Below are 22,785 nucleotides of genomic sequence, written 5' to 3'. Positions count from 1 at the left end.
GGGAGGGGAAGGGCAGCTGAGCCCGGGAGGGGGGTATAGTGTGGACAGCTGAGCCTGGCGGGGAGTGGGGGGACAGCTGAGCCTGGTGAGGGGAACAGTATGGACAGCTGAACAGCCACCATGAACAGCAGGGCTGCAGGGCTGGTCCACTTCTTGGCCATGTAATGTCAGCAGCTCCCCCCACTCATGCTCAGCTGGGCCCAAGGTCTGCGGCCCTGCCTCAGGGGTCAGTGGCTGAAGCCATGCACAGGACCCCCTCCAGCCTGAATTCCCCCCAATGCCAACTGAAGTGTGGTGTTTGCAGACGTACCTGGGACCCCAGCAGTGTCTTTGTGTAATAGTCTCGAGGCATGAACACTTCCACAATGGTAACGAGACACCAGAAAGCATCTTCTTGCTCCAGATACAGCAGGGCCACAGCCACCAACCTGCAAGCAAATGGGCAGCAAGGTGAGTGCTGGCACCCTGTACCTTGTGACCCAGGCCGTGAGGTGCCGACTGTTCAAGGCCACAACTATCTCCAGTCCCCCAATAAATGACAATGAGTAAGCATCCCCAGGCAAACGAGGCATTTTGTCTTTGTCATTTCTACATCCGACGTGGGGCTTACATTCACAACCCCAACATCAAGAGCTGCACACTCCACCAACTGAGCCCACTTGGCACCCCAAGGGAGGCATTTTCCCAAGTTTGAGAAACAAAGTTATGATTCCCCTAACCTTTTCATTTTTTCATTAAAAAGTGATGAAATTCTTTCCCAATGATCCACCAGCTTCATTAAAGAAAAAAGCCTTAGCTAATGCTGTTAATCCTTTCATATACAAAACATCCAGCGATGAGTGTAAGATATAAATAATAAAGGGGGTTTACAAACGACCACTCTCAGGGGCTCTGCACCCAGAGTGGGCACAAGGGGGAAGGAGGCATGGCTTCTACTGCCAGGGTGTTCCTAAGAGAGACCCGGGGCCGGCCAGGACACCGTCACCAATCAGGGAGTAACCCATGCAGGGATTCCTAGGCTTGGTTCCCATGGGCATTAGACAGGGTCTGGACATGGCGAGAGAAGTGCCCCTCTCTTGGCATCTGGAATCTGAGAGCCTCGTCTCTGACGTGAAGCTTCTCTGCCTCACGGAAAACCCTTAAGCCAACTCTCAGAGGCTGTTTTGGTTTCTTGCTTCCTTACATAGAATTATAATGGACTCATCACAAACTAAAAGGTTAAAAGGAGGGATGCGGGGTGGGTGTGAAGGGGATGCCTCCTGCAGGCCTGACTGCGCTGACCACAGGAGGATGGCCACAGCAAGGATGGACAGAAGGCAAACCCACAGCACTCATGGTGCCGGGATGCGGGGCCAGCCGTCCAGAGCCACCAAAGCCCTGCAGGACATCGCTCTGAATCATCTGATGTTCAAGACAACAGGCCTGGATCACTCAGAAAAGGCTAATGCTTGTCTACCAAAGTTCTGGGTTCTTAGGACGCACATATAAAATATTTGGAAGACATCCGATAAAACGGTTAAAATGAAGAGGCCCTAAAGGTGATGGGTGCCGATGGAAAGCTTCCATTTTCTGGGGAAAAATGAATCCTGTGACCACGCCAGATCAATGGGGTGCTAGCAAACCCCCACATAAGCATGCACAAGTCCCCGCTGGGTCCTTTGGGCTTCAGAAGTTTTCAGCTTCTGCAAATTCTCAGAGTGAGCATACCATGTGAATCACGGATTTAAACAAGACTGCTTCCTCATGCAGCATCCTATTTACAGGCTTGTTTTTTTGTTTTAAATGGGGGCTGTGGAGGAGTGGCTGAAATCCCTTTCACTTCCAGAGCTCAGGGGCTACCCCATCCTTACCACCACGGAGGCAGTGCGACCTCCTGGAAACCTTTGGTTTGGAAATCCCACTTGAAAACCTTTCTTCATGCAACCCTGTGATTTGAGATGCCAACAGACAGCCCTTCCTGGAGGTCTGTACCCACGGAGGAGGATTTAAGAGGCCTGTGAGCAACCAGAATAAACCTAAGCATTCAGAACTCAGCACACGCACTTGGGTTCCGGGAAAATCCCTAGGAATGCACACAGAGCTTCTTCTCCCTTCTTCCTGAGTCTGAAATCTAAGCAGCCTGGCTGCCCCCTCCCTGCACGCAGAGAACGTGAGTGTAGTGCCTGCGTGAGCAGGAGGCGTGTCAGCCAGACCAGGACGGGCACAAGACACAAAGCAGCCGAGCACAGCTCCACATAGCACAGACCTCCGTGTGTTCTGTGGCCTTGTCTCACCCCAGCCTGGCTCCAAATAAGGAGCCTGGATCATCACAAGAGGCGAGAGGCTTTCCAGTGTCCTCCGTCCACAGATGTGTGGATGTGCAGACACCCGCAGGAAGACACTGCTCCAAAAGGCCCTATTTCGACCCGCTGAAGAGCCATGTGGGGCATTCCTGATCCCCGAAGACCTTGCATAAACAGGAGTGGCCGCCAGTGTCTACTTTGTGCGTTACGCACAAAAATTATAAGAAATTATAATTATAATGAAATCAAACTTTTGGTCAAAACCTGACAAGAGCAAAAGGGACTCAGAACAAGAAAACCTAGTTGATCCAGATAATGGGAGTTTGGTGGTGGTGTTTTATGGAAGGTTTTATTGGGCTCAAACTGACAACCCCAAGATCAAGAGTCGAGGCCCCACCTAAGCCTGCCAGGCAACACCAGTTCCTGGTGCTCCCTGAATGTATGTTTCTCTGAATTACTCCAGAACTGGGGATGGTGCATGAGAAACTGAGTGGATGGCTGGCTTCCCCTGGGCGGCCAGGACGGGGGCCAGAGACAAACAGGAGGCGCTGGGCCGAGCACCCACCTGTTCAGACCCTGACAATAGCCAATATCTGGGTTCCTCCAGGAGAAGGCTAGCAGGACGTTGCGTAGCTTCTGTATGCCTTCCGAGGTGGGGCAAGAGTAATGCTTGTTGGTGGGCAGGGTCCGTAGCAGGTCCAGCTCGATCTGCTTGGAGGCCGGGTTCTGCTTCTCCAGTGCCTTCAGCAGCAGTGTCTGGAAGTACCCGGGCTCTGTGTTGTCTTTGAACTTGCGGGTATGCAGGTCCACGCACCACTTCCACACCGTGGAGCGGTGCTCATGCGGGATGCCTGCACGGATCAGGCTCTTCAGCTCCGGGGAGCATGCCATCTCACGGTTCATTGTGCTCGCAAAGTAGTTCTCCCACTTGACGCCGGTGGACACCTCCTGAGTCTCTGTGAGGTGCAGGGTCTTCAGGTCTAGTGCGCGGACCTTGGCCACCAGCTTCTCCTCCTCATCATCCTCTGGGACAGTCCTAAACCCATAGATGTCATACTCGCTGTTCAGAAAAACAGAAGAGAAAATTAAATGACAGGATTTTGATAAAAACTCCCAGAAAACAGAAAAGGGCCTCAGCCCATGGGGACGTGGCCCCTGATTTGGGCCCTGGGAAGGCTGTCAGGTCTGGGTAAGTGGCCATCTCCATGGGAAGAAATGAAGCTAGATCTCTTCTTGACACCTGGAAAAACATTGATTCTAGATGGTTTAAGGTCCTACATGTGACAGAAAAAACACAGGACTTACAGCAAACACAAGGCTGGCAGACCGGCCACGTGAATGTGCGTTTACAGTAACATGTGTCCATCCATGTAACTATCATGTTTGAAAAAAATCGTTTTAAAAGCTGGAAAGGTGAGAGAGAGCATATTGGCATAAATACAAGGGATAAAGACAACGTGGCTGCAGAAGGCAGGACAGGACCCCAAGGACATTCAGCACCCCCGCCTCAACCCTGTATCTAGGCCACATCATGTGGCAAAGGCGCACAGTACCGAGGGCAGAGAGGTCACCCTGGGCCATCCAGGGGCCAGTGCATGCACAGGAGCCTTCACGGTGAAGGAGGACAGGATGGGTGCAGACCATGGAGGAAGAAGAAGGGGCCAGAGCCCAGGGACGCCCATGGCCCCCAAGTGGGTAAGGCCATACCCAACAGCCAGTGTGGAAATAGAGCCCTTACTCTACAACCCCAGCAACACTCGCAAGAGCAAGGACACTCTGGAACCTCCATGAGGAACAGCCTGTGACACCTCAATGGTCCAGTGAGACCTGCCCAACAGCTGGCCCACAGCAGCGGAGGACTGTACACAGGGAGAGCTGTCATTTCACTACTGCGGCGGTGAGGACCTGCAGGGTTGGCCACAGGAAACCAGTACAGGGGCCTCTTGCACCCCGGATGCCAGGCACGCAAACCTGTGCAAATGCTGTGGGAACAGGACCCAGCAGAGCTGGAGATGCCTTCCCCACAGGTCAGGGATTCGCTTCTAGTCTACGCTCTAGAGCAGCTCACACACAGACATGCGGAAACATGATCCCCATATCACTTGTCACACAGGGACATGGCAGGACCCTGAGTGTCCACCTGGAGGAAGAGCAGTAAAGACAGCGAGAGAGGAGCGCTACCTGCAGCCCCCCGCTGATGGTGCAGGACACGCCTGGGAGCCACATGGATGCTGAGGGGACATTCAGGAAGTCCCACGGAGACAAGAACACCGTGGGACTCCAGGGTTATAAAGTGTCATCAGTGAGAAACCAGAAATACATATGGAAGTTCTAGATATTCCAGGAAAGGGGGCGCCTAGGGCTCTGTCAGGAAGCGTCTGCCTTGGGCTCAGGTCAAAACCAATAAATAAAATTTAAAAAAAATAAAATACTCCTAAAAAAACAGAAGGTGCACCTGGGGGTGGTCACGTGACTACTACATTGTGGGTTAGAAATTTTCCTTAATAATGAGCTAAAAACAAATCAATACATACAGCTATTATTCTGCTTACCTGTGAAGTTTGAAAATGTACAACATAAACAGTAAGAGCCCAACAGCTCACAAGGGAAAAAATATGTACCCCAGAGCAGCCTGTCAGTCCCGCAGCACCAGGAGAGAACACAGCATGGAGCTGGTTGGACAGGCCGGGGGCTGTGTGAACGCAGGCAAGTTGTGTCCTTTCCTAACCTCAGCCTCCCCATCTGCAGAGGGACCATGAAAACCTACCCTCACCGACGGTTAAACATGTGCTTGCAGGTAAAGCCCTGGTGCAGCTCCTGTCTTCCCCTGGACTGAATCCATCTGCCGGCTCCTCCTCCCTCCAGCATCTAACAATCTCACTTTTCAGAAAATCCCCCATGCAGGGTCCTAATGGGACATCCCTCATGGGCTTCCAGACTCCACAGCTCTCCGACAGATGTGTGACACTGTGTGTCTGTGGCACGGGACAGACCCTCGGTGGGTGTCAGGCCCTGGCCCCAGGCTAGCTACACGCTCTCCTCATGCAGGGAGGCCCCTCTGCTCTCCAACCACGTGTGGGAACAGCTGCATCTCAGGATGGGCTCCCCCTCCTGGGGGAACTGGCTCCCAGAAGGACTGGAGCTATGGTAGAACCACTGACCCTGACACGTTTTGGAGAGAGGCCTTGGACTCAATGACCTGGCCTGCGCCCAGCTGTACCACGTGCTCATTACGGCAAGCACATCGGGATTATCTGTCCTGATGACATCCGGTGCTGCCACGAGTGTGCAATGGGACAGACTTGCATCAAGTCCTCTGTGAACCACAACCGCTGTTGAAATGGGACATTGGAAACAGGTCCCACCGCCCGCAACGATCGCCAGTGACTTTACCTGACGAGATGTGGCTTCACAAATGCTTGCTCCGGCTGCTCCGAGCCCTCGACCTGCAAAGCGTCCTCCAGCAGCTGGGCTATGACGTCGCGAGAAGGCCCCTGTTCTTCTGAGCAAACTGGTGTCTTCATCTCCTGGAGCAGGATCAAGTACTTGCTTTCTATCTGGCAGAGCTTTGCTTCTAGGCTGGAATACTGCAGACAACAGGGAGATTACCTCCACTGGCTCAGAAACACACAACACTGGGTGCCCCAAGCAGCCAATGATGCCGCAGACTGCACCGAGGACAGAAGAGTCATTTATGCCTCAGACCACCTGTCGTGTTCACAACGGACAGCCCTGGGCACCCCTCCTTCAGGGGCACTGGCACAGAGGAGGGTCCTGAGGTCATGCTGAGCATCACCTGGCATGCAGGCCATGAGCAGGTGCCCGTGCAGCACTGACATTTCCCAGGACACCACACTCTGGGGCCAGCTCCCAACCACTACCTCATCTGACCAGACACCCTAGAACCACGTGGATTCCAGTCCAGGAAGATGCAGTGTGCTCCATTCCAAAGGTACACAAAGTACACACAGCGGTGGCTGAGAGTGCCACCGAATGCTACCTGAGGACGGCTGTCACGTTGGAGCTACTGTTCCGGCCACAACGTCGACAGACTCAGGCTGACAGGTCCCCACCAGCCCTGTTTATAGATGGGAAACTCATCCACACAATAGCAAAAATCACAATCCAAACACCCTTCATTTGGGGAAGGTGAGAATCTGATGAGGACACATCAGGGCACCTCTCCTTGTCTTCACCTCACAGTGATGCTCTGCACCCCATGTACTTTGTATTTCAGATTCAGTGACTGCATGCCCCCATTTGGGGGCAGAACTGGGTTATGGCGTGCCCACTTCTAAAGGTTTCTGTGGGCAGCCTTGGTGGCGCAGCAGTTTAGCGCCACCTGCAGCCCGGGGTGTGATCCTGGAGACCCAGGATCAAGTCCCGCATCGGGCTCCCTGCATGGAGCCTGCTTCTCCCTCTGCCTGTGTCTCTGCCTCCCTCTCTCTAAATAAATAAATAAATAAATAAGTAGTAAGTAAATAAATAAATAAATAAATAAATAAATAAATAAATAAATAAAATCTAAAATAAATTAATTAATTAAATAAAGGTTTCTGTGTCCCTTGCCACCAGCAAACAGCCTTGCCCTGACCCACCTTGGCCATCAGATCCCTCTCCCTCCTTTCTGCGTTTCTCCGCAGTGCCGAGAGCTCCAAGATTTCCTTATTTAGAAACTTATTCTGGGTTTTATATCCCTGTAGGTTATCCTGTTGGAAGAAAAAAACCATCAGATCATGCTGGTTGAACGTCTGCTGATATCCATACGGTTAATATATCGCTGCTTCTGCAACCAGAGAGCCTCGCCAAGTTAGCATGAGCTTTAAGAAACCGACCACTGGGCACGTCCTGATGAATGCCGCCCCATCCTCGGAGGCAACCAAGGAAACAAGGAGGGTCATGCCCTCATTGTGGACCCGTCACCTCCCCACTCTGACGTGCACGTAAGCAAACCCTTATGTTCATTTCTCCTCTAACTGGAGCCAACAGCACATTTTCAGTGGGTTCTCATCACTCAGCCGGGTGACGGAGAAAAGGCCACGCACACACAAGGTGTGCTCGACTACAGAATCGCACCTGCCACCTAAGTACACACCCAGCTCAAGAAAGCACATTCCTGTCATTTTTATGTTGAAACATCTCAATCGCAGGAAAAGTACGATGAACCTGATACCCCCTCACCTCAAATTCGCAGCTGTTAACGTTTGCTGCACCTGCTGTGTGATAAGAGCCTCACGGGCTGGTGAGGAGCTCTGCCAACTGTGGCGACACGATCAGCGGCAGCCCTGAACTCCCATGAGGAACAGCAGTGTCTGGGACAAACACACTCTGCCAAGCACAGGCCTCTACCCACGTGCTACCCCTGATCTGCCAGGTTCCCAGGGTGGCTCTGACCCCTGGGTCATGGGGCAAGTCCAGGGCAGGTGGCAGTGTCCACCGCTCATGGAACAGAGGCTATGGTCATTCCCCCAAGACGCACTCCAGTCTCCAGGCTGAATACTGCCGTGGGGACAGAGGCCACAATCGCCCTAAAATGTACAGAAGGATTGTAACATTTCAAAGGTCCCTCCAGTCGTTAACATTTGTGGAGCTTGCCCTACAGGTTACAGGGTCAGCATGAGACTCCTGACCACTCCACAGTGACGGTTTGCAGGCAGCTGTCCCCATGTCTCTGCTGAGAGGCCGCTGGGCGCTGGGCCACTGACCATGCCCTATGATAAGCTCATGCCTCCTGTGTCAGCAGGACCGCACATTGTGACAGGCACACAAGATGCCAAGTCCAACCCTATGGGAGACCTAGACGGCTCCCTGGTCTCCGTCTTCCCCTCTCCTGGCAGGTGAAAGCTCTCAGTTTGGAGCAAACAAACATGCCAATAAAGGCCAGTGGACAGAAGGATGGCAAGCAGCAGGGCCAGCAAAGTGCATGCCCAATGAAGGTGGAGACTGAGGCACGTGGGCAGGCAGGCAGACTAACGTCTTCCAGCTCCACTACATGTGACGGTTCATCTTAAGGACTCTCCCTACAACCTCGATCCACAAGACAAGCCCCTCCCTGCACAGTCCCATGAGGGGACAGCTGGCTCACAGAGACAGATGACCCTGCTGGGCAGGGAGGGGACCCAGCCCCAGGTGGGGCTTGCCGGTGACAAGGCTGGGTGAGGATACAGTCTGAGCCCACACCCTCTTCCCCATGCTCCCTACGGTCTTGACACTGCCCGTCTTTGTGCTTCCTAACAATGCTAGGAGCTCAGGAGAGGCCATATCCTTCCAGCAGTGCAGCCTCCAGATAAGGAAAACCTGCTAGCAGGATGGCACATGCCAGAGAGGTCATGCAGGTAGGTGGGGACAGCAGCACAGGCCGGCAGCCCCGACCACGCCCAGCAAAGCAGAGCTCCACCTACTGTGAGCAAGGAAGAATCAGGGGCCATGGAAAGGCCCGGAAGGAAGTATGATAAAGTATTCAGGTTGCTGAAATCCTACAACCAATACTTGCTCCTTCCTCAAAATGCCCCAGAAACAGAAAGTGACCCTGTTCCAGACCCAATGAGGCGTGTCAGCAAATTCCAAAAAGCAGAAATCTTTACAGGCCACAGATACCGACCAGAGTCAGAGAAAGTGGGTCATAATATTGATGGGAAAACAAGAGGCCACAGAGGCCACAGAGATGCCCCCCCCCCCCCCCGTGGATGCACTCTAAATTCGGGTCAGGGGAAGAAATAAGTATGGAAATGGTGCACCAGTGAGAAGTGGAGGGCAGCGAGGACATATGTGCAAAACCCCCACTTCTGCCCACAGCCCCCCCCACCCCCACAACCTGCTTTCAATTCCTGCAGAGCCACCACAGGAGCCAAAGGCAGGAGCGGGCGTCAGGCGCTGGTGGCGTCAAAAACCATGGGGTGGCCGGCCACTAGGAGCCACAGCCACGTGCCAGCCCCTGAACCACCAACCCACCACCACCTCCATAAGCTCTGTCCCCACTGCACCCAACTGCAGGGGGATGTCAGAACCACAGACTTTAAAAACCATTGAGAAAAGTTGGAGGAAAAAAGTCAAATCACAAAATCACCAAATGATTCAAAACCACCCCACCCATTTGCTGCAAAAACTAAAGGGTGAACGAGGGGGAGAAGTCTAGTTCTTTTTTTTTTTTTTATAAATTAATTTTTATTGGTGTTCAATTTACCAACATACAGAATAACACCCAGTGCTCATCCCGTCAAGTGTACCCCTCAGTGCCCGTCACCCATTCACCCCCACCCCCCACCCTCCTCCCCCTCCACCACCCCTAGTTCATTTCCCAGAGTTAGAAGTCTTTATGTTCTGTCTCCCTTTCTGATATTTCCCACACATTTCTTCTCCCTTCCCTTATATTCCCTTTCGCTATTATTCATATTCCCCAAATGAATGAGAACATACACTGTTTGTCCTTCTTCGGTTACTGTGGCCAAGTTCAAAAAGGGTGTTGCCTGAGTTCTCCTCTGGGATTTTGATGGAATCTTGTCTCACATTTAGATCTTTCATCCATTTTGAGTTTATCTTTGTGTATGGTGCATGAGAGTGGTCCAGTTTCATTCTTCTGCATGTGGATGTCCAATTTTCCCAGCACCATTTATTGAAGAGACTGTCTTTCTTCTAGTGGATCGTCTTTCCTCCTTTATTGTATATTAGTTGACCATAAAGTTCAGGGTCCACTTCTGGGTTCTCTGTTCTGTTCCATTGATCTATGTGTCTGTTTTTGTGCCAGTACCACACTGTCTTGATGAACACAGCTTTGTAGTACAACCTGAAATCTGGCATTGTGATGCCCCCAGATATGGTTTTCTTTTTTCAAAATTCCCCTGGCTGTTTGGGGTCTTTTCTGATTCCACACAAATCTTAAAATAATTTGTTCTAAGTCTCTGAAGAAAGTCCATGGTATTTTGATAGGGATTGCATGAAACGTGTAAATTGCCCTGGATAACATTGACATTTTCACAATATTAATTCTGCCAATCCATGAGCATGGAATATTTTTCCATCTCTTTGTGTCTTCCTCAATTTCTTTCAGAAGTGTTCTGTAGTTTTTAGGGTATATTTTGAGAACCATTTGAATGGTAAATGGTTCTCCAACCTTTTATTTTCAGGTTGTAGGTGTCCTTCTGTCTAAAATGAGTCTCTTGTAGACAGCAAATAGATGGGTCCTGCTTTTTTATCCAGTCTGAAACTCTGCGCCTTTTGATGGGGTCATTAAGCCCATTCACGTTCAGAGTTACTTGAACTTCTTCTTAAAGGGGAGTTTTAAGAGTCCCCCTTAAAATTTCTTGCAGAGCTGGTTTGGAGGTCACATATTCTTTCAGTTCCTGCCTGTCTTGGAAGCTCTTTATCTCTCCTTCCATTGTGAATGAGAGCCTTGCTGGATAAAGTATTCTTGGTTGCATGTTCTTCTCATTTAGGACCCTGAATATATCCTGCCAGCCCTTTCTGGCCTGCCAGGTCTCTGTGGAGAGGTCTGCTGTTACCCTAATATTCCTCCCCATGAAAGTCAGGGACTTCTTGTCTCTTGCTGCTTTAAGGATCTTCTCTTTATCTTTGGAATTTGCAAGCTTCACTATTAGATGTCGAGGTGTTGAACGGTTTTTATTGATTTTAGGGGGGATCTCTCTATTTCCTGGATCTGAATGCCTGTTTCCCTTCCCAGATTGGGAAAGTTTTCAGCTAGGATTTGTTCAAATACATATTCTGGCCCTCTGTCCCTTTCGGCGCCCTCGGGAACCCCAATTAAACGTAGGTTTTTCTTCCTCAGACTGTCATTTATTTGCCTTAATCTGTCTTCATGGTCCCTTAATTGTCTGTCTCTTTTTTCCTCAGTTTCCCTCTTTGCCATCAACTTGTCTTCTATGTCACTCACTCATTCTTCCACCTCGTTAACCCTCGTCGTTAGGACTTCTAGTTTGGATTGCATCTCATTCAATTGATTTTTAATTTCTGCCTGATTGGATCTAAATTCTGCAGTCATGAAGTCTCGTGAGGCCTTAATGCTTTTTTCTAGAGCCACCAGTAGCTGTATAATGGTGCTTCTGAATTGGCTTTCTGACATTGAAGTGTAATCCAGATTTTGTAACTCTGTGGGAAAGAGGGCTGTTTCTGATTCTTTCTTTTGAGGTGAGGTTTTCCTTCTAGTCATTTTGCTCAGTGCAGAGTGGCCAAAAACAAGTTGTATTGGAACACGGGGGAGTATCACTGGTCCGTCTAGCTGGTCTTCTGGGGGAGGGGCCTGCTGTGCTGATTTTCAGGTGTTAGCACTTGGGGGAGCTGCTCTGCCCCTGCCTGCTGCAGGGCTCAGCGGGGGTTGTTTACCCCGTGGGACCCCAGGAGGAACAGCAGCAGTTGCTATGGCAACTCTGGAAGCCTGGATTCAGCCTCCGCAGGAACTACGGGGCTCGGGGCTCGGCTCTCCGTCCGCAGGGCCTGGAGGCTCCGGGGCGGGGCCGCTGATGTGCTCAGCTCGGGGCAGGAGCGTCCTTGCTGTCCTGGGCCCTCCCGGCCTCTGCCTGTCCCGGGGGAGGCCGGATCCTGGGCTGTGTCCCCGGCGCCCTGTGCTCCGGGGCCTGCGCTGTGGGATTCGCGCTCCCGCCCTGCAGCTCCCTCCCTGGAGCCGCTCCCGAGCCCCTCCGAGCTGCTCCAGTCGGTCCCTCCGAGGGACCGTGCGCGCTGCAGCCCTTAGGGAGCTCGGAGCACTCTCCTGCGCTCGCAGGTGTCTGTTAGTGTCCCCGGGAGCCCGAGGGCATCCCCGCTCTCCTGGGTCCTGCTCCAACTCCCTGCGAGCCCCTTTCCCCCGTGAAGGTTGGTGCAGCTCCTGCTCCTCCGGGACGGGGCTCTCCTGTCCTGGGGACACTCGCCCCGGCCTCAGCCCGGCTCCTCGCGGGGCCCCTCCCCCTCGGAGGCCTTTTGTTCCTTTATTTCTTTTTCCCCGTCTTCCTACCTTGATAGAAGCGCGAACTCTTCTCACTGTAGCATTCCAGCTGGTCTCTCTTTACATCTCAGGCTGAATTCGTAGATTTTCAGGATGGTTTGAAGGTTATCTAGGTAACTTGGTGGGGACAGGTGATTTGGGGACCCTGCTCTTCTGCCATCTTGCCCCTCCCTCCGAGAAGTCTAGTTCTGATCAACTCTGTTCACTGTCTCCAAAGGGAGTCATGGAGACCAGAGGCAAGCTGCTCACTCCGCACACGCCCTGCTTGTGCGTGTGTGTCGGGGGGGAACGGGGAGTGTGGCCTCAAACACCATAAAAATATGCACAGTCGCAAAATATAAATTTCAGGCGACATTAAATAAGCCACGGTCAAATGCAATGAATGTCCAGGTGGGACACACCTCGGCTGCAGGCATGAACAGAGCCGACTCTTCCCAGCCACAGTGACCAAGACGGTTTGTGCAACCACAGAGACATCCGTGGTAGAATCACAGAGAAATGAGGTTGGGAGCTGTTCTGCTGCCCTTCTGGTTTTTCTCAGGAATGATCCTTCTGGCCTTCATGAGCACTGAGAAGTGATCACTATGGGAGGCCATGTGCACGTCCCAATGATGCTGTCAGCCAGTGTTAACTTCTGTTCTAGAATTCTCTGAGGCCCCCGCGTGTCCACCACTTGGCCATCCACTGTGACAAGCAGACGAGCAGTAGGTGCTCACTAATAACCTCCATGTGTTTTGTCTTCAAGGAGAACCAGAAAGAGAGCAGCAGGCTCCTCAGTGAGGGAGCACACTGGGGCTGAGCCACACACCTACCTGGGGTAGTCAGGGCCGTCCCAGCACCTCCCTGCGGCCTGAGGGCATGACCCTTCTGCTCTCCCCTGGGCATGGAGACTTCTTGCCCCCACCTCCCACAAGCACTGTGCTCCTCCAACCACCAGGTGGTTCCCACCAGGTATTACCCAGAGTCATGAGTTCAGGCAGCAGCACCCCCCCCCAATCCCAGGGCCACCCTCGGTCCTCAGCCCCAGGACCCCCCAGCTTGGGCGCAGGGGCCCCAACTCTGAGTGGGCCTTAGCTGGTGTGGGGTCCATGCTCCTTCAGCTCCCCTGACCCAGGTGCTGAGGCAGGCCATGCACGGTGCTGGCATAGGCACACGAGTATGGACACGGTCCCCTGAGCTACGTGGGGTGATAGAACTCTAGGTGTAGAATAGAAGAGGGCCCTCGGCTGCCTGAGAGCAGGGGGGAGGATCCCAAACCCTCTGAGCAACACAATGTCACTGGACTGAGACTTTCCTTTTCTGAGGACACTTCTTACAGAACTATCCGTCATGTGCCTGTGAGTCCTGCTAGACCTGCTAAAGAGAAGCACAGCAGCTCTGCAGGTGCTGCAGCCCCAGATGCCCAGAGGGGCTGCCAGCAAGGGTATCTGAACCTGCCTGGCAGCCAGAGCCCACGTCCCACTTACTTTCAGCCTGTCCAGCTCCAGCTGCTCCCTGCTGGCAGGGGTGGGGGAGCCAGGTACCCCCGAGGTGGAGGATGTGCCATCCGCGCCCTCGCTGAGCCGACGCGACAGCTTCATGATGACCTCGTCCTTGGCCTGGATGGTCTCCACCAGCATCCCCAGCTGCTCACTGAGCTCGCCCACCTTGGTCTTAAGCGTCCTGGCTTCCTGCTGCAGACTCTCTCTCTCCAGGGATAGCCGCTCCAGCTGGCCACTGAGGCCCAGGATCTGCTCATCCTTGCGGTGTAGCAGCTCCAGCGCGTCCTTGGGGATGCCCTCCGAGAGCCGGCTGCTGGCAAAGTACTTGTCGTACTGGGAGGACCGCACCGTCTGCTGCAACAGCCGCACCAACTCCTGGAGAGGCAGAGACAGTGATACGCCACACGGACCAACACAGGACAAGAAACACATCAGCACCAAACTTCCTCTTAGAGTCTCAGACATAAGAGGAAGAACCACGCACTGTGGCCAGCCCGCCCGCAGAGAACAATACCGGGAAACAGGAAACCGCGGAGGTGCACCATCAGCAGCAGCGGCCCCTGTGCGTGAACAGAGGAGCCCTCAAATCAGCCTGGACTTGCTGAATGACGATGTGTCCTTGGCCCCAGAAGGAACCTGACCCCACATGGGAACTCTTTCCTGTCCTGTAAGCAGACTCGGGTCCACATGTGATCAGAGAACCAACATCATGCGGGAGTGGAAGCGGTGGCCGAGACACCCTCCCTCCCCTGACCTACTGGTGGTCCACCCCCCGGGAACCTAAGTCTCTCTGAACAGGTAACCTAGTGGCATGCGGGCCTACAGCATCAAGTGCTTCAGGAGGATCAGGGGATCCTCCTCTGGGGATCAGGACACTCAGGGGCCCCGAGAGGCTGGCAGGGGACACACAGGCAAGGAGGGATGGTTACCTTCTGGCTGGACAGGTCCTTCTTCAGCCGCTCCAGCTCCTCTTGCTGGCTCTGGACCTGCAGCTGCACCTCGGATGCGGACTTGCTGCTGCTACTCTGCACCCCCTCAGCTGAAGGCTCGCTACTGACATGGCGGTTTCTGTAGGATCCGATCATGTCTTTCAACGGGCGCTTTCCTTTGTAGGGAATACGTCCCAAATCAAAGGGAAATCCTGAGCCAGTGACTCCTACATAAAAACAAACCTTGTTTTCTAAGTGCAGGACAAATCATCCTTCTGGAAACTCTAGTAACACACATCAGCCTCCCACCTGCCATCCTCTGTGATGCCCTGCGTTCACAGCGTGGAGAGCATAGGCAGGGGTGGGGATGCCTCTCAGCCCAGCACGTTCTCCATGAAAACTGAGCCTAAACTCAAAGATGACCCCACACTGGATCCTTCCTTATTAGATGTGTCACATGGTCCCTTTTAAAGAAAACGTTCTGGCTGTGATTGCTCAATTTCTGCCCATGACGCATGAGAAGAGGCAGAGTGTCCTGCTACGGACCGGACATTTAGGACAGGGCTACACGACAGCTCGCTCAAGACCCAGAAGGTCAGTTCACAGTGTCAACTACCCATTTCTGGACCAAAGAGGACAGAGACATAGGCTAGGGAGGAGCGCAGTTGCTCTGAACTCCCGCAAACACAGAGCCCTTCCCAGAGCCCCCGCCTGCCATCAGACAGGTTCCCAGGGTGGGATGCACAGATACTTTGGGATCTGTGGCCGCCTCCTGCTCGTCTTTCTCAGTAAGGAAAGAAAGCCAAACCCCGCCTTGAATGTACATTTTCTTCATTGTGAACACATGCTTGAACTACATTCTCTACCTTGAAAATGGGTCTTTAAAATACTGATGGATCCAAATAAATCCATCAGTATTGTGGATGGATTCAGATTTATGTTTAGAATATGAGGCAACATGAAACAGAACACATGATACAGATTCCATAAAGCTGGAAAACAGGCAGATACTTTCCTGTCCTTACATCAGGACAATCAGTGGCTGCTTGGGAGGGAAGATGACCAATGGGGATGAGGGCCAGGGTATGGGAGATGGGGGGACAGGGATGGGGGACAGGAGATGGGGGACAGGGATGGGGGATAGAAGATGGAGCGGGATGAGTGATAGGGGGACAGGGATGGGGTTGTGGTGATGCCTGCAGCTGGTATGGGCAGGGTCCAGGGATCAGAGAGATCGAGTCCATGGATGCCCTATGGCTGCATGTCTGGGACTTTCCTCCTCCCTCCCCCTTTCCCCCTCTCCCCCTCAGCCTTGCAGACCTCTCCTTCCCGACCCGACCCACCCACCCTTCCATTTCTCTCCTGGAGCCTCTACCAGAAGTTGGGGCTAACGTGGTGAATCCTCCAGAACCCAAGTCCCCCTGCTCTGGGGCGTTCCTGCTCATGTGCGCCCTTTCCAGGGTCCCACAGGGCTGCAGCTCCCAGACGACGACCCTGCGAGCACAGGGAAGCTCCCCAGGACAGCAAGTCAGGCCATCCTCTGGGGTACAGGGGTACAGGACGAGTACTTTCTGTAGTTAACACACGCCCTCCCAATAAGCATACCCTACAGCCCTGCCTCCTCCTGCTAGCCCACCTGAGAATCAAGCATGAGGCAGGATTTCAAAATGATTGTCATTTTACACTGAAACATCAATATTCCCTCATGGGTCCCTGGACAAGCATCACAAGTGTTTGTACAGACGGGGCTGGGCTGATGACACTTGAACCCTGATCCTTTCAATATCAGGGAGCCAGACATGAGGGGCACCTGCCCTGAACACCCACCAAAGAGCATCCTTGTCCTGATTAAGTCAGCCTTGAATCTGGGCAGGCCTCAGCCCCGCAACCACATGAAGGGCACATGAGGGCAAGAAGGGACCCACAAAAACACAATTCTCAGACTCCTCAGCACGGCAAATGTTCCTGCCACACACGTGCCAAGGCAAAGGGAAGACAAGGACGGGTTGCTGTTCAGAGGTGAAGAGGGTGACGCACATCAGCAAGCAAACCTGCCTGCAGGTCTTGTCAGTACCTCACCTGACTGGGGACATGAGCATGGAGCTATGGAAAGAGTGCAGGCTCAGATGATTAGATTAGATTTACTACCCCTGCTTCTCAGTACAATCATGACGCTGCCGTAATTTAAAATGAGTTGTTATCTCTTAGAGATAGATCTAAAATAAAATATTGAGATGCAACATACAGATGTCTAGAATGTACGACCCCACGGACAGTGAACACAGGCTCCACCAGGACCCCAACCTCATTGTTCTACTTTCATGTTCCTTACAGGTTTCTGTAAATAAAAGGTTTCTTAAAAAAAAAAAAAATCTATCTATCCACAAAGAGTACCATGATGTCTGGATGCTCTACGTCCCAAGAGGCTTTAAGAGCCACAGGACTGGATGGTCATTCTGCAGGCCCTTGGGGCTCATCCCCAACAGAGAGGATGTGAATCCCCAAAGGGCCTCCTGCTTCCAGAAAAGCCTGGTACCTTGGGGTCTCAGGCACCGCACGGGCCACAGAGAGAAGGATGGGCGACAGGAAGCATGTCCCCATGTCCATACCTCTGCTTCCTTCAGGGGCTGGCTTCTTCCGCTCTTCTTGTGCCATCGACTCCTCCAGCTCCTTGGGGTTCGGGTCTAAAAGCTCCCAGTCCTCATTGGTATAAAACACACTCTTCCGACTGTCGCCATGTCCTCTCCCAGGACGGAAAGACGACATTGAATTTCTGTTAGGAGAAATGAAACGAGTTCTTTAAAAAGCTATAAGATAAAATGTAATTTCACATAAATAGGACTGGCAAAAATTAAGTTATGATAACATCAAATATTGGGGAGGAAGTGGATGGAGGGGACACCAGCTGGCACTGCTCACAGGAGTCACATGGGGGACATTTGGCAATACCCAGTTCAGGTGAAGGGAAGGCCACTTCAAGACCCAGCATGTCCCAAACAAAACCCTGGGCATGGGCATGAGGGCACAGAGGGCAGCACCCACCGCTGCAGCATTCACACCCGGACCAGGTGGACGTGGTGGCCCAGCACCCAGTGCCCACCAAGTGCCCACCTCCCGCCAGGTGCTCGGGAGCCACAGAGTCCAAGACACATTCCTATCTCTGGGGACACGCTGGCACAGCCCACGTGTCATGGGGATCAGGGTTTTGAGATGCTGAATGAAAGAAGAAAATAGAAAAATGATGTGTGTGACATGACAGCATTTCAAATCTTTGAGGTAATTCTGGTAAGAGAGGCCGTACCCACACATGTGGTAAGACTATGAACACTGGGATGCAGGACCTCGCCACCTCCAGGAAGCCAAGGCAATGAGGTGGGTGTGCGGCCTGTGGCAGGAGCACGATGGCCCCACTGCTTAACCCATGCAGTGGAGCAGCCAGTAGTCGACCCCAAGTGAGGGGTTTACCCGCAGAAATGAGAAGATGTGTGTGCATGTGGGGCCTGCCAGTGGCCAGTCACAGCTGCCTGATTCTTCACAGCCACAAACGCATCCCCAGTGAGTGGGTGGCCCAGCTATGACGTATCCATGTGTACTGGACGCTATTCGGCAATGAGAGGGATGAACCATAAGACATGTAGAGGAGCCCACAAAGATGGCGCTTTTTCTCAAGAAGACAAGCATGAGACCACACACAGCACTACCCTGTTCACACAGCAACAGCAGGCAGACCAGGGGTGGCCACAGGGGGATGGAAACGCCCGACATCTCCATCACGGAGGTGTCTACACGACCATGAATGGTTTTGGAAATTTATCGGCCTGAACACCTAACACACTTGAGTTTCCTGCAGGTGACTACACCTCGATGAGGTGGTTAAAGCCAAGGGGAGGGAGAAATGTGCACCATGTGGGATTCCCTGAGGTGGACAAGCAGCGGGGAACAGAGTGAGGCTGTGGGAGGCAGACCAGTGACAGCCTTACTGACAGCGGTCCTTTCTCAACACTGGTGGGTTCACGAAGCACATTGTTTTCACCTGATTTGAACTATATTAAAGTGCTCTAGATAGAAGACTGCAGGGAAACTATTAATACCGTTAGGTTGGTTAGGTTCCCACCACTGCCTCCTGCAGAGCCCTGGGGGCCTGGACTTACACCTGCCCGTGAGTTCTTGGTGCGTGTACTTGGGGCCACGCGGGGGCTGGCAGACAGATGGCGTACGGCACCGTCCACATGCTGCCTGTCCCTGAAGGTCTCTCCCACTGGCGACTGTGGCATGTCCTCGCAGATGCCCGCTAGCACGCAACAAGCAGGGTGTTTTACAAGGATGGCAGTTGTGCAGGAAGCTGTACAAACAGCTGCTCGGGAAGAAAAGGACACGCCTACACATGCCTGATACACTTCTTTGGCACGCCGGCTGCTTAGGTGGCTGTGCACGGGCACGCGGCCCCCACGGCGGCTCCAGCTGCCACTCACACACGGCACTGCGGGTTGGAGGTGTCACCACCAGCTCTCCACCCTGGTTCTCAAAGGGGTGAGTGCAGGAAGGAACCAAGAGCTGGGAAGAGTAGACGGGGATGCTGCCAGGAACAGCTGTTTACACAACTTAGGAGTTTCCCCACTTCTGCCCCGTGGCCAGGCTGCTTGCACAAAGCGGAGCTCGCCCTCTGCTCTGCAAGGAGGCACCACGTGCCAAGCCCCAGGTGAGGAAGCAGACTCAAAGCAAAAACTCAGTAAGCGAAACACCACGGAGCCCATCACTGGCTCAGAGCTTCTGCAGGGATGGAGGCCATTGAGCACACTGTCCTCAAGCCTCACATCCCGCCCGCTCCACGCACACACTGAGCTCATGGCTGTTTAAACGGGGCCCTCCTGGCAGAGGCTCGGGGCCCTTCTCAGACCATGCTCGCTCCTCCAAGACCCACTCGAGTGACAAACCTGAGCCAGACCTCTGTGCCCCTAAGCACTGTGCCACTTTGCTTCAATGATAGACCTAAACAGACAGTGAGAAGCTAGTAGCAGCCGACGGCAACTTCAGAACCACACATTCGGCCCCAAGTGTCTGTAAACGCCAGTCATCTATACAAGAACAGCTGCTTCCAAACTTATGTATTTCATATCAGTTTCTCCACGCACATTTATGATGTGTGACCAACACAGGCCATGCTGGGGTCACCAGTAGGGCGCAGCCCCTCTGATTGGCCACAGCCATCCCCCAGCAACAATGAGCTCTTCAGATATAGTCTCACAAGGATGCAGACACACTGTCTAAAATGGTAAAAATGCAGAAATAATTGGAAAGGGCCTGTGGAGGAGATTTAGGGCCTCAAGATGGGGAGCATCACCGTGTCCTCAGGGGCGGGCCGGTGTGCAAGCACCACAGCCCCAGGGCTCCAGAAGCATCCGGTTGATACCCTAACATTAGTCCCTGGGACTGATTTTGGACTTCGGGCTCCAAGTACAGGAGGAGAACTCAGGTCGCTCCCCGGCTCTGCTTTGTGGCGATTTGCTGCAGCAGCCAGAGCGAAGAGCCACGGGCTGTGAAAAACCCCTTCTCATTAAAGTGCACAGTTGGGCCAGCTTGCAAGTCTGGGATGTCACATCTATGGTTAAAGCAGCTTCACTGCCGACAGAGTGACATGGAAAAGGCCCTCTGCCGCGTGCCCGTCCACCTAACGTGGACAAATAATTCTGCCCTACTTCTGTGTCCATACTCATCTCAGCCACGTTCAACACTCAAAACCCCCTCGAAGTAAAGATCGTGTCATTGGCGAATGCCCAGGCAGGTGCGGCCCCACCAGTTCCCCACAGCCCGACACCTGCACCCACCCCTCCGCCCCGGGCCCCCACCTCCCCTGGCACCCAGAACCCGAGCTCCTAGCCATGCAGACTTGGCGACTCTGGGAAACCTGTGGTCAGTGCCGCACACCCACCTTTCCCTCTGCAGCCCCTCCGTGTGCTAAGACCTAAGTGAAGACCCGTCGTCCTGCAGAGCTTCCCCTATCACACCTCAGCACACCAGGGCGGGTGGGCAGTGATCACTGGCTTGGCCCCTAATTGCACCCATGGCCTCATGCGTGACACCCCACCCACCACTGTCCTTCCTAAGGGCCACAAGCGGCCAGCTCTGACCTGCAGGCACCTCAGCCCCACCCTGTATGGGGGACACATGGAAACACAGTGGTTGAGAGTCTGAGTCTGCCTTGGGCTCAGGGCATGACCCTGGAGTCCTGGGATCAAGTCCAATATCAGGCTCCCCACAGGGAGCCTGCTTCTCCCTCTGCCTGTGTCTCTGCCTCTCTGTGTCCCATGAATAAATAAATAAAATCTTAAAAAAAAAAAAGTGACAGATGCACATGCGAAGCAAACCCTGTCCCAGGAGACCAAGCACAGCGATGGCCCCAAGAGCACCTGCCAGCCCTGGGGCAGATGGCCGCTCACACGGAGCAGGACAGGTGCAGGGACCAAGCACTTCTGCCCCTGGAGGGTCCTGGGTCCCGTCACTTGTGAGTCCTTCCCCAACCAGGCTGGGGCACCCCACACATGCCCAAGGCTGCATGAGGTGCTGGGGACATACGGGCTCTAGCAGGAGGTAGGCCACAGGCCTGGATGCAGAGGAACATAAGGTTGACCAGTAGTAGGACAGCTGTGGAGGAGAAGCTCAGGGTGGGGGCAGAGTGAGGTTGCTCTGAGGCATGGCTGGGACTCCTAGGAGAGAGAACGCACCCAGTAGGGGGACGGCCTGAGGCAGGGGTGTGGGGGGCACCTGTGTCTGTAGAATGGAAAGCAGCTCAGCAGCCCAGCGACAGTAATGAGCCCAATGGACCTCCAAGCCCATGTTTACAACATGGCCTTCAGCTGATGGTGATGATGAGCCTCTGAAAGGCTTGAGGTGGTGGGAAGAAGGGATTCGGGTCACTGAGAGTAGGGTCCCTGCGATGGAAGGGTCCAGGACCTGCAAACGATGCAGACAAGGTACCCCTCCCAGCTCCCAGCTCTAAATATAACAGGAAACATGGGCAGTTACACCCCTGGACGAGGCACTGACATCCCCTGAGGTCATCTCGGGCACTCCAGGTGACTGACCACACTTTCTGGCCAGGCCTAATGGCCTATAACAGTTTTGGTGGCATGACATCATGAGGCTCTGGCCCTTGTGATGCATGGCCCTGGACATGGAGTGCGGGGATGGCTGAGGTCAAGAGAGCTGCTGGACGGGCATACTGAGCAGGCCCTCACACTCCACGAGGGCTGTCGGCTCCCACCCTACAAACAGTGCACCCCACATTGTAACATCCATTAAAAACTGAAGAGTTTTAGCAGTTTTTCCAAGTCCTGTACTGAGGCTTTAGCACCTTGTCTTTCCTGCACAGAGCTGTGCCCGCAAGGAAAACCACAAATAAATACGTCACAGCTCTGGGAATGGCCTCCGCAGATGCATCGAACCTCTGCATGCAGGGTTCCAGCTGGCAAAAAACTGAAACATCCCTCCAGGATGGCTAGCAGCGCACACAAGTCACTATTCCTACCAGGTCCAAGGCTCAAGCAGGAAGCGAGACCAAAGGGTCAGGGCAGGGCCTGGCAGGACAGGCATGTGCTCCCAGCTAGCTTGGTCTCCTTGGCCACCACCTGCACCACACCCACTGGCTCAGTAGACACTGTCATGAGAGCAAAGGCCATGTCCGCAGGACTAGCTCCCTTTGCCACCACGTCCTGAGTACTCACAAGGAGTACAGACACTGAGCCGGGCCTCGCACCCACCAGCGAGAGGGCACATACACACATGTGCACACACACACACACACGTTTACTAATGGGGAATGTCAAGCCCAGAGAGGTTTGGTCACTGGCTCAGCACCACACAGCTGACAAGCGGCAGGGCCATGATTCCCAAGCCCAGGCTGGCTATAGAGAGCAGCGGCTGGGGTGGGACCAGCTGTACAGGAGGGATAGCAGGACCTGGGAGCTGCCAGTCATACAGCAGGCAGAGCTCAGAACCCATCAGCAGACCCAGCATCCATGCCTGCAGAGCCATGGGACACTGCTCATGGTCCTCACACCACCTGCAGCACTGTGATAGCCCACACACAACTCCCACACACCACCCCGTCTCGCTCACACACGCCTGTCCCCAACCCACGTGCA

At 53.6% G+C, this 22,785-nt stretch overlaps 1 protein-coding gene across 1 annotated transcript in view; it reads right to left on the bottom strand.

The window, feature by feature from the left end:
• Nucleotides 1–22,785, bottom strand: part of TBC1D2B (TBC1 domain family member 2B) — a 65,216-nt gene that overhangs the window by 10,110 nt on the left and 32,321 nt on the right. The window contains exons 4-10 of the mRNA XM_055326178.1: nucleotides 17,254–17,417; nucleotides 14,645–14,871; nucleotides 13,701–14,090; nucleotides 6,881–6,991; nucleotides 5,676–5,869; nucleotides 2,848–3,342; nucleotides 311–428 (exon numbers count right to left, since the gene is read on the bottom strand). Of these exons, the coding sequence (XP_055182153.1) occupies nucleotides 311–428; nucleotides 2,848–3,342; nucleotides 5,676–5,869; nucleotides 6,881–6,991; nucleotides 13,701–14,090; nucleotides 14,645–14,871; nucleotides 17,254–17,417 (1,699 nt within the window). The remainder of the gene's footprint in view (nucleotides 1–310; nucleotides 429–2,847; nucleotides 3,343–5,675; nucleotides 5,870–6,880; nucleotides 6,992–13,700; nucleotides 14,091–14,644; nucleotides 14,872–17,253; nucleotides 17,418–22,785) is intronic.

This window comes from Nyctereutes procyonoides, unplaced genomic scaffold, assembly GCF_905146905.1.
Source record: "Nyctereutes procyonoides isolate TBG_1078 unplaced genomic scaffold, NYPRO_anot_genome, whole genome shotgun sequence".
Taxonomy (NCBI): Eukaryota; Metazoa; Chordata; class Mammalia; order Carnivora; family Canidae; genus Nyctereutes; species Nyctereutes procyonoides.
Note: the sequence above shows the minus strand (reverse complement) of the source record. Positions and strands in the feature narration are given on the sequence as shown.